This window comes from Gossypium raimondii, chromosome 10 (assembly GCF_025698545.1).
Source record: "Gossypium raimondii isolate GPD5lz chromosome 10, ASM2569854v1, whole genome shotgun sequence".
Lineage (NCBI taxonomy): Eukaryota > Viridiplantae > Streptophyta > Magnoliopsida > Malvales > Malvaceae > Gossypium > Gossypium raimondii.
The window spans coordinates 19,498,677-19,512,594 of NC_068574.1; the positions used below are offsets into that span (position 1 = coordinate 19,498,677).

The 13,918-nt window shown below is 29.4% G+C and overlaps 1 protein-coding gene across 1 annotated transcript; it reads right to left on the minus strand.

Annotated features, from left to right (window-relative positions):
- Positions 1–8,045: 8,045 nt before the first annotated feature.
- Positions 8,046–12,524, minus strand: LOC105775080 (TOM1-like protein 6). Its single transcript, XM_052621597.1, has 9 exons — positions 12,394–12,524; positions 11,750–11,828; positions 10,358–10,456; positions 10,055–10,168; positions 9,821–9,952; positions 9,497–9,592; positions 9,334–9,419; positions 8,967–9,248; positions 8,046–8,867 (listed from the first exon to the last, which is right to left on the minus strand). The coding sequence occupies exons 1-9, from the start codon at positions 12,522–12,524 to the stop codon at positions 8,081–8,083; spliced, it is 1,806 nt and encodes a 601-aa protein (XP_052477557.1). The 3' UTR covers positions 8,046–8,080.
- Between the last annotated feature and the right edge of the window lie 1,394 nt (positions 12,525–13,918).

Consider the following 13,918-nt stretch of genomic DNA (forward strand, 5'->3'; position numbering starts at 1 on the left):
CACTCTAACTTACTGAGTGTAACAATTTATTTTTTAAAAATAAATGAGCTTTATCTTCCAATTCATTTTATTCAAAATAAAAGGATCGTATTTTAAAATCTTTTCAAAATTTCGACATTAAGACATTAAACAATTGATTCGGTACCAATTTTGGGCGTTACGAGGGTGCTAACCCTTCCTCGTGCGTAACTAACTCTCGAACCTGTTTTTCTCAAAATTCGCAGACCTAAAATTATTTTCAAGGTGATCCGGTTACACCACAATAAAAGATCGGTGGCGACTCCAATTTTCATTTTTAATAAGTCGATAACTAAAATTTTTGATTTAACATGAAAATGGTTTCGTCACCATCTCTCGTCATTTGGAAAGTATACTCACCATACAATTTGAGCATATATAGATTGCTAAGACCAAGTTATTATAACTCATTCCCTAGTCATAGTATTTTGTCACTTTATTTAAGTTGACCTTGCATTAAGGATAAGGTGTACTGTTTATATGGAAATTGTTTCAAGCTTCTAATTCTAGGTTCTAGATGATAAAAATAACCTCCAATTCATGCTTCATGTTGGTCAAAGGGAGCTATTACACTGCTACTGATGATGGAGCTATGAAATTTGTTAGAATCAACAATGTAAGGTATTTTTCCTCCTACTCTGATCTACAAATTCTTCCATCTCTAATCTACAACTCAATCATTGTTTAATGTTTTGGTTTTTCATACAATGTAGGAGAATATGATAAAAGCAAGTGATTGAGATTTGAATGTAGCTTGGAAAGCTTTTTTAGCTTGAAAGGATATACATGTTAGAAATAGTGCATTTAGTCATTTACTTGTTCATATTAGTTTTTTTTCATTGGTAGCAGAGTGTCAAATGACCAGTACTTTATTAGATATTCTTCCTTAGTTTCAAGCTTCCATTTCACCAGTTAACTTTAATGATGTTCTAATGTAGGTAAATGTTTCTATGGTCTTAAATTATCGGATACAAGTAAACTGTAGAGATAATACTATGATTATAAACACATTGATCAAATTTAATATAGTTGGAATTAGCCATACTTATCTTTATTTGGAATATCTGTTTGAGCTTGCTACATATTTAATTTTAGTTAATTTTTTATATAACAGGTTTTGGATGCATTGAGCACATCGGGGTCAAGTCAATACAGGTTGAAGTTATGTGAATGAAGTTAGTTTTGTACCCTAAATCAATCAATTTATAGGTCGTTCTCTTACGAAAAATAAGAAGGCAAAAATTTCTTATGAGTTTACTTTTTCTTTTGTTAACTTACATTATTGTATTCTCAGTGTTGGATTTTGTATTTTGAAATGATTATATTAAATAAAGTTTGGCTTATTATTTAAACTTAATACTATGTTTATTCTTACTACCTTTCAAGGAAAGTAATGTAAATTAATATTTAAGAGAAGAAAACAAAATTATTAATGTAACACATTCAACAATTTGGCACTAAATAAAATTTTCATGACATTATTTTAGCATGTTATGTGACCATATATATATTATGTCATTAACCATTTGAAAACATTTTTTGTCACTATAAATTAAATGTAATTTAATTGTTGATGACAATTCTTATAGTCAATGATGATTATGTATATGATTTAGCGATGAAAATAGTCGTCATCGATTCTTGATTATAAGATGATGTTGCGTATTATTGCCATTCATCCTATTATTTAATCATATTAGGTGCCATATAGCATGTCACTCACAATACGATGATATTTTTTCCGTCACCTATATATTAAATGTTATTTCATTATTTGTGACGATTTGAATAATTAATGACATTTTCAGTATATGATTTAGTAGCAAAATGATTTCCCATTAAATACTTATTAAATGATGACGCTTTACATTATCGTCATTAATGGACACCACTAACACTCTCATGATTGCTTCGTCACCTATATAGTAAAAGTTATTTTATCATTGGTGACGATATAAAGACAAAATATTATATAATTTAGTGAGATTATTAGTTGTCATTGAATATTAATTATAAAGTAACTTTATATATTATTGTTACCATATTCTCAACAATATGTGACGAAAAATAATACCTTATTGTCACCCTCAATCTTTAGTGACATACCTAACATGAAAAACGTTGTGAGGACGAATTTTGTATCGCCAAATACAGATAGTGGCATAAATGTATATTTTAAATGCCACTAATAAGTAAATTTGTTGTAGTGAAAGAAATTTTGTAAGTGCATACATTTTGTTCATGTGACATCACTCGCCCGTATTATTCGTCGGTGCGAGTGAGGGGCATTACACTTCATTTGAATGTCATTGATCCATATTTATACCTTCTCATTGATTTTGGGGCATTTGGAGCCATTGGAAGCATTGGTTTCACACTTGATACAATCTGTGAATCTATGTATCGAGACATAAGAGAGATGTCTTGTGTAAGAAAACGTGACCATTAGAGCAAGGTATCTCGAGACAACATGAATGATGTCTCGAGACATCAAGAGCATTTCTCAAGACTTAGAAGGTTTTGTCTCGAGACATTTCACCATTGAAGCAAAACTTTAGCTTTGATGTTTTATTTCTCGAGACAATCATGCCTATATCTTGAGACATGGCTAAATATCTCGAAACTTTTCAAAGAAGGTTTCAAAACTTTACTCCCTTCTCAAGCATACTATATGTCTCAAGACATTGCTAAACAAATGTAGTATTTAAGGCTTAGAAACATTTTTAAAGAATTTAGGGTACTAAAAAACTTTTTTAATTTGTGTAAGTCATTTAGAAACATAATTTTTTTTTTTGAGTTTGTAACACATTGAAAGTAATTTTAAAATAATTACAGCAAAATTTGAAATTTTGATTAAAGAATTTTAAAATTTATTTTATTATACCAAATTATTTTGGCGAGTTGAAAAACTATTCAACTTATTTGTAACATATATTATCAATTAACGCTTTTTAACAATCTTCCATTTTGGATGAAGACATAAAATACTTTACTATTTTATTGGAGAATATTCTTAAGTCATCTTCTGGTGTCACGGGCCGTTGTTCAAAGCCTGTGACCATTGCACAAATTGCATCCCATGAAGATCTATTGATTAGATAGACTCATTTAACTCATAAGAATTGGTTCGATTCAAAGAACTTATAGAGGAGCCTGACTATTTGAAGCCTAGGTGGCCTAATGAAGCAGATATGGAAATTTTGGCTACCTTGGTAAAAAAGGAAATTAATCTTAGAAGATTGAGGGGAATAAAATCTTATAAGATTTGATTTGATTGTGTAATCTTGTAAATATCTTAATTGTAGTGATGGACTTCATATCATCCGACGATGTAAATTTAGCTAGATCGTTAAATTTGGGGGAACTCAACTATAAATAGAGAGTTTTCCCTCAACTGTAAATCATCCATTGTATCCATTATTCTTTGAGAGAAAGAATATATTGAGAGCATTTACTCAAACACCTATCATGCATTGTTTTTCTGTGACTATTATGTTCTTTTGAGTGTTCTTTTGAGCATTATTTTGGCTCGAGTTGCTTCCGTTATAATTTGGTGCCTTGGAGAAATTTTGCGAGAGTCCCCACTCACTTTGCGAGAGTTAGACTAACTTAGGCGCATTTGAAACGAAAGAATCGCCTAAAATTGCACAGATTACGAAACTAAAAGTCTAGCCTCGTGACACTAGAAAATATTTGGTGATGAATTGTTGACAAAATACAATATAGCAAGCAAGGCTTTGTTTGTTGACTCTTGAATCACTATTTTAGAATCTATAGCCTTTTTAATACAATTTAATCAGATTATATAAAAAATTTCCAATTAATTTGGTACTCTTTATATATTGTATAGTAAGTAGACTTTCTGTGTTAGGATTATAAACATGGGATACTTTTTATTTGAATTTTGAATATTTATTTAAAATAGAAAATATATTTTATTAAAGTTTGAATTATTTTTGCACACATGTAATCTTTTCCATTACATCAATATCTATTAAATACATTATTCTATGTAAAGAACTATCTAAATCATATTCTTTTATTAAAATGCTAAAAGAATGATATTTTCTTATTTGAGGGAGTATCTTTTCAATATATTTAAGCATTCATTTGGATATTGATTTTTATTTTAAAGTAATTATTTTAACGATATTTATTTCCTAAAAATTTTTAGGATTGATATTCATATAAAAATAAATAAAATAATAATTAATATTTTATTTTACTTAAATCATACATAATAATTTATCTATATTGTGACCTATGAATATATATTATACTGAGAAATGAAATACAACATTAAATGAATAACTTAAATTTTATTAACAACAATTTAATTATACATTAATTTAAGGATGAGTATTTGGTACATTGGTGTATTTCACAAGCAGTTTTAAAAATCGACATGTGTTTTTTAATATTTATTTATTTTAATAATTTATTATACCCCATAGGATACTTGTCAACCCTTTAACCCTATTTGTGGAGTCTAAAACTTTAAATATAAAAATAAGAAAAATTATTTGGTACATTTCAATAAAATTTTTAAACTCCACAAGCAAAGTTAGAAATGTCATATATTCTATAGGGATATTGTAAAATATTAAAAATAAATATTTAAAAAAGTAACACGTCATTTTTAAACTTACTTGTGAAATAAAAATACATTGTTAATGTACCAAATATTCACTTAAAAATAAATGTAAACAATTCAATAATAGAAAAACAATAAGTTATATTAAAAATTTTACTTTAATAAAAACTTTAATGTTAATGGTAATAAAATAAATAAAATAATTAATAGAGATGATAATATAATAGTTGATTGACTGATATCCAAGTAAATTTCCGAAGGATTTATGTAATAAATAAACAATCAATTAACTGTGGATGGATAATTTAGGATTAACTACATAGACAATCACCTAATTATAAAAAAAAGATTCAGTTTAAGTATCAAAATAAAAAGTTTGCAATTTAAGAACTCACGTCACATAGTTCGGTATTTTGATTACTCCCATTAAAATCACATATGCCAAATAACGTGTCAGTTAAAAGAAATAGTATAATAACAAATTTAGCCCTCAACTTTTACATATTATATCAATTTACTCATAATTTTAAAAATTAAACCTCAAAATTTACAAATGTTCTCAATTTGATATTAATTCTAAAAAAATCAAAGAAATATATAAAATACATAAATATTTTCAAAAATATATAATAAATTTAAAATATATATAAAGAAAAGTATTTGATGCCAAGAAATAATAATATATACAATTTAAAAATATATAAAATAATTAAATATTTTTAAAAAATATGATAATAAATTTAAAATTTATGTTTATATTAATGTTTAAAAAATAATTATATTCATACTAAATAAAACAAAAACCCTTCCCCATCCCCTCCCCCATCCTACCACCAGCCCCCTCTCTCTCCCCTACCGGACCTCTCCCTCTCCCATTGAGCCTCCCCACCACAGGAAATGGGAATTGATTCCACATCCACGAACACCAAAATCATCAAAACACTTGTTAAATTGGTAAGCTCAATAAGATTAGCTGGTGTAAGGTTAACACAGATGGCGCAAGGATGCTAGAGTTCGGGCATGTATCATCTAGTGGTATTATTAGGGATGATACGAGACAGTGGAGGATGGGATTTACCCGAAAGATTGGTATATGCCCGATTGTAAAAGCTGACCTGTGGGGAGCTTATGATGGTCTATGACAAGCTTGGAGTATGGGTATTAGGAAGGTGATCCTCGAGAGGGACAACATAGATGCTACCCAAATGCTACAAAACTCTACGTCAGATGTCCCCTGATATTTAGTGGCTCGAGATGTTAACCAATTGATTTAGAACCAATGGGAAGTGAAGATACAACATGTCGACAGGGAAGGCAATAGGGTTGCGGATGCTTTGGCTAAACAAGCCCTGAGATGGGAGCTAGGTTTTTACAAATTCTTGCAACCAACTGATAATGTTTTGGGGTTGATTCATGATTATTTTAGAGTGATTGACTAGAACTGAATGAGTCGTTTGTAATAGTTTGTACTACCTTTATTTACCAAAAAAAAAAAAAAAGAGATGCCTTAAGCTAATGCAATGGGCTTTTTACTAACAAAAACCTTCCAGTAATTGTCAACTTAGTAGATATATCTTTTTCTCCAATTTTAATCTTTAAATGCAGCAACAACAGAGGTAGAGGGAGAGGGACGGGGACAGGGATGGGACAGTGGGGGGAGGTCCGGCAAGGGATGGGGAGAGGGACGGGGGTATTTTTTATTTAATATTAATATAACTATATTTATTTAATATAAATATAAAAATTAAATTTATTGTTATATTTTTAAAATTTTATATATTTCTTTGAATTTTTGGAATTAGGATTAAATTGAGACCGTTTGTAAATTTTGAGGGCTAATTTTTAAAATTATGACTAAATTAATATAATATATAAAAGTTGAGGGCTAAATTTGTTACTATATCGATTTTTTTTAATTGCCATGTCACCTTCTGTTTGTGATTTTAATGAGAATGATCAAAATGACCGAATTATGTAACATGGGTGAATTAATAGCAAACTTTTATTTTAGGTGTCTAAAAAATTGATTATTAGGTGTGGTTTACCCAATAATTTATCAATGTAAATATAAAACATTAGTAGAAAGATTAGTTCATATTTAATGTATAAAAACTATCAATTTAAGGTAGTTTACTTTAATAAGATCGTTAATGTTAATAGTAATAAAAATAATAAATTTTTTATTTTAATGTAACAAATTTTCTTTTTACTTTAATGAATTTAATGTTAATAGTAATATAATTAATATTTATTTTAATAAAAAAGGATTGAATAATTAGTTGTAAAATGATTAATATATCCTTCATTATTTGTAATTTTAGAGTTGATTATGTTATATTTAAAAATAATATAAAGATAAAAGATGAATTACATAATATTTTTACCAATTTAATGGATGCGTTATAATCTAAATTTAATATTATATATGTAGGTTTGTCAATTTTCACTCTAATCATCCAGTTGAGCTTTAGCTCAATTGACACTATTGTTGTAACAATAAAGAAGATGTCAATTCAAATGCGTTTACATGTATTTTTCTCCTATTTAAGGATTTGAAGGTTATAAGTAGTAGCAAGGAATTATATGAAAAAATCACTCTAAATAATTGTGAATCATACAATTTATAAATGTTATATTCTTTGGCAGACCATAAACTATATTTTATGGTTCTAAATAGAACTATTTAACTAATACAAGTTCTACGGTACACTCACATTATGGGTGAATAAAAAATTATGTAAATAATATATTTATAAAAATTGTATATTAAAATTATTGATGCATGGTACCAAAGAAGATAGAGGAGGAGAGGGGTGGTGCTAAAGGAGGCCGATTCATCCATTCTAAGATCGAGAGTCAAAAAATAAAAAACTTAGGATGAATGCTTAGTGTATTAGATTTTTTTTTTTGAGAGGAGAAGAGTCCACCTACTATGTTGCCCTTTAGGGTATTTATAGGTAAGCGAGAGTTCCTATCCAATTATGCTACTTAATGGGATTTGGGTGGCCCAATTACAGGTCTAATTGGGTCTAAATTGAAATGGAGATATAACAAAAATCGAATGAGATATTGGTTAAAATAATTTTTTATACAATGCTTAGAACACCTATAATTCCTTTATAACCCTTAAATATGATGAATAAAAGCACTTCAATGTGTTGGAACTCACATCCTCCTGTACTAGTAACAATGCTGATACCAATAAGTTATTTTATAAAAAAAATCATGATCATATTAATATTGTTATTTTGTAGAAATAAAAATATTTTAATAATTTTTTAATGGAGTTGGCCTTAATCCATCTTAATATAAGTAGAATAGTTTTAAATGAATAAATCCCGTCAAATTGACGGTTATGGTTTGTAAAGGAATCACCTTAATCGATGGATCACAATAACTACACAAATCAGTCTAAAAGAAAATTTCAGGTCCATGTTCATATTATTATTGCAGAAAATTGAAATATCTTTACTTCTTTCCACCAATCATGCTTTCGGGAGAAGTAGTGGTCTCCACCTTAAGCCTTCCATCGCCATCTCCGAGTACATTCAAATCCTCAAACAATCTGTAGGGCGGAATATAAGGTTTCTGTGCCAGCATAGGCGTCGCCCAAGAATTAGAGTGCTGCAAGGGTCCGCTTCCCTCCATAGGATTTGTTGAGGCAGCGTTGGGTTTTTGGGTTGAATGCATGTTATTCGCAGAGGAAAGGTGATTTCCGCCGGTCAAATAACCGGGTGTAGCGGCCCATTGCGGAAGGGGATACCCAGATGAGTATTGAGGTTGTAACAATGATTGGGGCTGTTGTTGGCCCAGAAACAGTGAATTTGACTGGTTTTGAGTTAGAGATTCTGCCTGAAACTGGCTTCGGAATTGAAGATGAGGCTGGGCCCAAGGAACAATATAACTATCATATGGCAGAGATCCCTTATTTTCAGGGTACGGATATCCCTCGAAAAAAGGTGCCTGAACTTGATGGTTCATATTTGCAGACGGTGAAGAATAAGGGGCATGGGATGGGGAAGCTGATGATGATGTTGACAAAGTGAGGCTTAGAAGATCAATCAAGTCTTGCTCTTTTGTGTTATTAACTTGTGCATCTAAATCTGATGGCAATGCTAATGCAATGCAAAGTTCATCAGTGGCTGAGAGAGTTGGGTCGTAGGAAGTTGTCAGTACGGTATCCTTGATTGGCAAAAGAGATTCATTTGTTCCAGCAGATGTGCTTTGAGAAGAGCTCGACTCTGCTCTCGAATGCCTGAAACTCGTATCAAAATGTTTACCACTCAACAACTGCACATATTCAACTATGACACCTATTCTATTGGATGGAATAGAGATTATAAGAATATGAAACCTTCTAGTTAGCTGTGCAAAATCTTCTTCCTCTTCTTCGTCTTCATCAATCAGGTTTCTTGTCACGATAGCAACACTTGCAGGTGGACTGATATTAGATGCCGGGCTTGAACTCTTCACTTCGTTTGATTTCTCAACCGTACTTGCTTCACTTGGCTTGGAGCTCACACTAGTAGTAACTTTCATTGTCAACGGCGAACCTGAACATATGGCATCATGTTTTGCAATTAAGCTTTGCACAACATCATTTAGCTCAAGTCCCCGTGCTAAAAGTTCCTCATCCCTGCCGCATATATCCAGGAAACATAGGCCAATTATAAACAAATAACAGACAAGATTTAAATCATAAAATATCATTCAAAACTAACCCAGTAGTTGTAAGCATATGCATCAGCTTTTTTTGGTTGGAACTACATTGGTTGACAAGATCAACTATCACTTCATCTTTCACTGCCTGCAAATACAAAACAAAAAATAATAAAAAAGGTTGATGTTTGTTTTTTTTTTTTAAATATATATTTTTGTTCTTACCGTAGGGTCTCTAGGGTTTACAGCATGCAGCATGTCAGCTAAGAGATCCATAACATCCTTTAAGGAGTCCAAGCTAGAGAAAGTAAGAAAATCAAAGGAAAATTTCAGACAAATAAACACCTATAGAATAACACTGGAACTACATAAACAAAGAACTAGTGGTTTAAATGACTTGGTCTATATATAGTGATAGTCACTTCTATAGAGATGAATTCTAGTATCCCTTTCCTCTATCAGTAGACCAGGGTTTTTGGTGTAAAAAATAAAGAAACTATATGATCAAAAATAAAGTGAAAGCAAGCATATAAACGCTTACCTTAAGCATTCAGTGTCTGTAGGTTCGTCGAACCTTCTAGAAGAATTGCTTGGCATTCCGTGACGAGGATGATGCTTAGGCGGTGGTGTAAGGATAGGGACTGCATTTGGTGAACGCTCGGGAAATGATATGCCTGAACGCTGTCATTTGTACACATAATTCTAGACAATTGTGGATATAATAAATACTATAAGGTTTATGTATGTATAACATGGTTATATAGTTTTTGGTGTTATGCTTACCCTGAGCTCCTGATATGCCCAATGGTACTGAGGATGTTCACCCTTACGACCTCCAAATGCCTCCTGCCATGAGTCCAACAACCCCAAGATTTTTTCCCTCACTGTTATATCTGCCTGCACAAACTTATTTTTCGGATTCCCATTCAGTTTAGAATTGATTATATCGTATATAATATCTTCGATATAAATATAACATTCAAATTATATTAGTTTTATACGAATAGGATTGTGACCCCTTAAACCCTAACGGGTCTCAATTATATTTTGCCTACTAATTGAATAGGTAAAATGATACGATTTTACCTTCCTTTTCACAATTTTGACCATCTCCCCCAATATATTTCTCTCATCAATATGATAATGTACATGGTCACCACAATTCTTCACCATGGTCTCCAAAAGCTGCAAAATTAATTAGTCCACAAATACACCAGGGTCAGAACTCTTTATAATAACCTTTGCTATAGCAACATTTCACTATAACATGGTCAAATTTATAGTAGAATCGATTTTTTATGTTTTATTTTAAATGTCTATAATAATAATATTTATAGTTATTAAATACATTCTTTATTAAATTATCTCTCTATAATAGCATATTGTATAAAATTTTAAGTAAAATTATATTAATTATAATTTACTAAATAAAATGATCTTGATTAAAATATTATTTCAATAAATATTTAAATTTCACATGAAAAAATCTATTAACCATATTTTATTAAAGAAAATAATCTTCCATGAGTGGAGTTAAATATATCAATTCAATAAACTGTTAAATTCCTTTTCTACTATGAATTTGGAACATCATATGCTTAAAAATTAATTACTTGAATTTAATGACTCATGATAAATCAATTAATTAATTAATTTAATTTGACAACTCATATTTTTTGAAAGGTAGATATAATTGAACTTGTTGGATTTATGAATTTCATAATTAGTCATGTGAAAGAATGTAAAATAAAATATGCATAAAACAATAATGCATAAACCTCAATTCATCTTTGAATTTTTTATTTGATTCTCACTTTATTTATTTTTAAAACATAATTCTCACTTTTTTTATTTGATTGAAATTCATTATATGAATTCTATGGTAAATTACAACAATTATCCTCTATAACAACATCTTGTTATAAGTGTATAACAACTGTCTCTTTGTAAGAGTAAAATACTTGGCAAACAAATGCAACTGTTATAGAGAGGATTGATTGTACTACACATGGAACACCCTTCCCAAAAATAAATTTTTATGTTATTTAGACTCTATTTGGTTTTGAGAAAATTTTTATTTTCATTTTTAAAAAAATAATTTTCATTTTCTAGTTTTTGAAAATTGAAAAATGTGTTTGTTATATAGAAATAAAATTGTTTTCAATAATAAAACATGTATGGTAATTATTTTTTACAATAAAACATCAGAAATAAAAAAAAGTCTATATTTATATAGATTTGAATTAGAGTACTAGATTTGATATATGAAAAATGGAGAGAATATTTTGTCTTTACATAAGTTTGAACCAAACCAATTCATTCAAAATAAAAACTCTATTTTCTAATTTTCATGTATTTTCATTTTATTTTCTAAAAATCATATTTAAAATTTTCAACCAAACACGTTTTAATTCAATGTTTTCTATTTTCCAATTAAAATGACAGAAACCAAACAAAACCTTAATTTCCATTAATTACCGTCAAAGCAAGTAATTGCACTCTAGAATTCTTGTGTTGCAACCTTCTTTTCACTGCCTTTACAATATCCTTTCTTTGCCTGCAAATCCACATCCAACCCATATTAGTAAGCTTGCAAAATTTTATATTAGTACCTTTTAAACCTTAAAAAATAATAAAGCAAATAAAAATATTACTCGAGGTAAAATGATGATAAAAGATACAACTAATGAATTCAATAAAAACATTTTTAAAAATAATAATGAAATAAACAAAACCACAAATTAAAGACTTTTGTGCCTATCGTTAACATTTTCCTCGTAATACTAGATGGTAATGATTGAGAAAATTACATATATCATCATTTCTTCAATTACCTTTATTTACATGAAATCCAAAAGAATAGAAAAATCAATCAACTTCATATGGAATAAAAAAAAACCCCATGATTCAATCCTATTAAATTCTAAAATATATAAAATTTAAGTTTCTATGTAGTACTCTCCGGATACAAATTTATACCTAATCACACAATAGTTACTCATTAACAACCTAATTAAAAGTCTTTAAAATATTGCAAATAACGAAGTTTTTAATATGTGGTTTTATGTAAATCTATGCCAAAACATTTAAAAGAAAAATCAACAAATATTAAAACATTTTACCAGTGATTAGAATTAAGAGAATCGCAAATATAAATGTTAAGAGTCCAATCAGGAGCGTTTAAAAGTTCACTCGTTGCCTTATCAACTGCCACTGTTGCTGCTGAGGATGAAACTTGTGGCATTATTAACATCTTTCCTCTTTTCTCTTTAAGAATTTTGTTTACTTCCCTAGAAAAATTCCACCAAAAGGAACAACAACCTCAAATTTTTCCCCAGAAAAAGAGCGCGCGCACACACACACCACACCTTGTACTTACCTTTTGTTTGAAAGCCTAGGAAAAAAAAAAGGCCCTAAAGGAAAATATATAAAGTGAATTTCTTTCTTCGTCTTCTTTGCTTTCTTTGTAATTAATTATCAATGAAACAATTTATTTCCTTTTTTATTAAATTTTTTATTCGTATATGGTGCACAATTTAGCAAATTAGAAAGACGAGTGCTTGAATTAATATAATGCCCGTCCTGACATGACACCAATTTTACTTTACTAAAAAAAAACTCATTTTCCCCACTTTTCTATAAATGGCTATAAATTTATTAAGAAATGAAATTATTTTTCCTCACTTTTCTATAACTTTTGGTTGAAAAGTTATCCTCGTGTTATAAATTAACACTTTATAAATGTATAGAAAAAGTCAAATATTTTGATTTTATTTTGGTTAACTTCGGATTTTAGATTAAGAATAATAAAATTTCTTTTGAATTTTACTATTACAAAAAAATCACAAGTACAATATAAGTATAAATACATATTCGAGCAATTATAATATAAAATCAAATCAGTATAAAGCATAACATACAAAGAATCGAAAAAAAAATCAGATAAAACTAGAAAAAATTTGAACAAAACCCATACATAGCAAACACACATAATAGTAAGCATGAACCTAAGTAAATTTGAAGCTACCTAAGTAAATTTGAAGCTATCTTCTCATGGTCTATACAAAATCTATTCACGAGATCAGAAGCTTTCTTGGTTTAGCCTTGTTTTCTAGACAATTCATCAAAGGATTTTACTTATGATAAAGAACTTTTTGAAATTGTGAGGGCTCTTAACCATTGAAGCTAGCGAGTATTGTTGTTGAACCTTTTTTGTTTTGTACTCTAACCATGAAGCTTTAAGATACTTTCATGTTCAATAGAAGCTTAGTCATAAACATGCTCCTTGGATTGGATTCCTACAAACCTTCCATATCATGATAAAGCATAAATTTGGAGCAACTAACGTGGTGAGTAGTGTTTTAAGTCGAAGGTATGCACTACTTAGAGCTTTACAAGCTCAATCTTTGGTTTTGAGGAGATTGTTAGCCTCTACACAAATGGTGAGAACTTCGAAGAATCTTTGGTTTTGAGGATATTATTAGCCTCTACACAAATGACGAGGACATAGAAGAAATAAAGAAAGCCTATCGAAGTGGAGCTTTAAATGGGTGTTTCATACATAATGGTTACCTCTTTATAGGCAACTTGTTTGCATGCCTAAATTCTCATCAAGGAATGCAATCTTGATAGAAGTTCAAACCAAAA

Coding starts and splice junctions, on each gene's coding strand:
- LOC105775080 (XM_052621597.1), bottom strand. CDS start 12,524: ATGTTAATAATGCCACAAGTTTCATCCTCAGCAGCAACAGTGGCAGTT. Junction 11,829..12,393: donor TCTCTTAATTCTAATCACTG/GTAAAATGTTTT, acceptor GTGGATTTGCAG/GCAAAGAAAGGATATTGTAA. Junction 10,169..10,357: donor TCAAAATTGTGAAAAGGAAG/GTAAAATCGTAT, acceptor AAGTTTGTGCAG/GCAGATATAACAGTGAGGGA.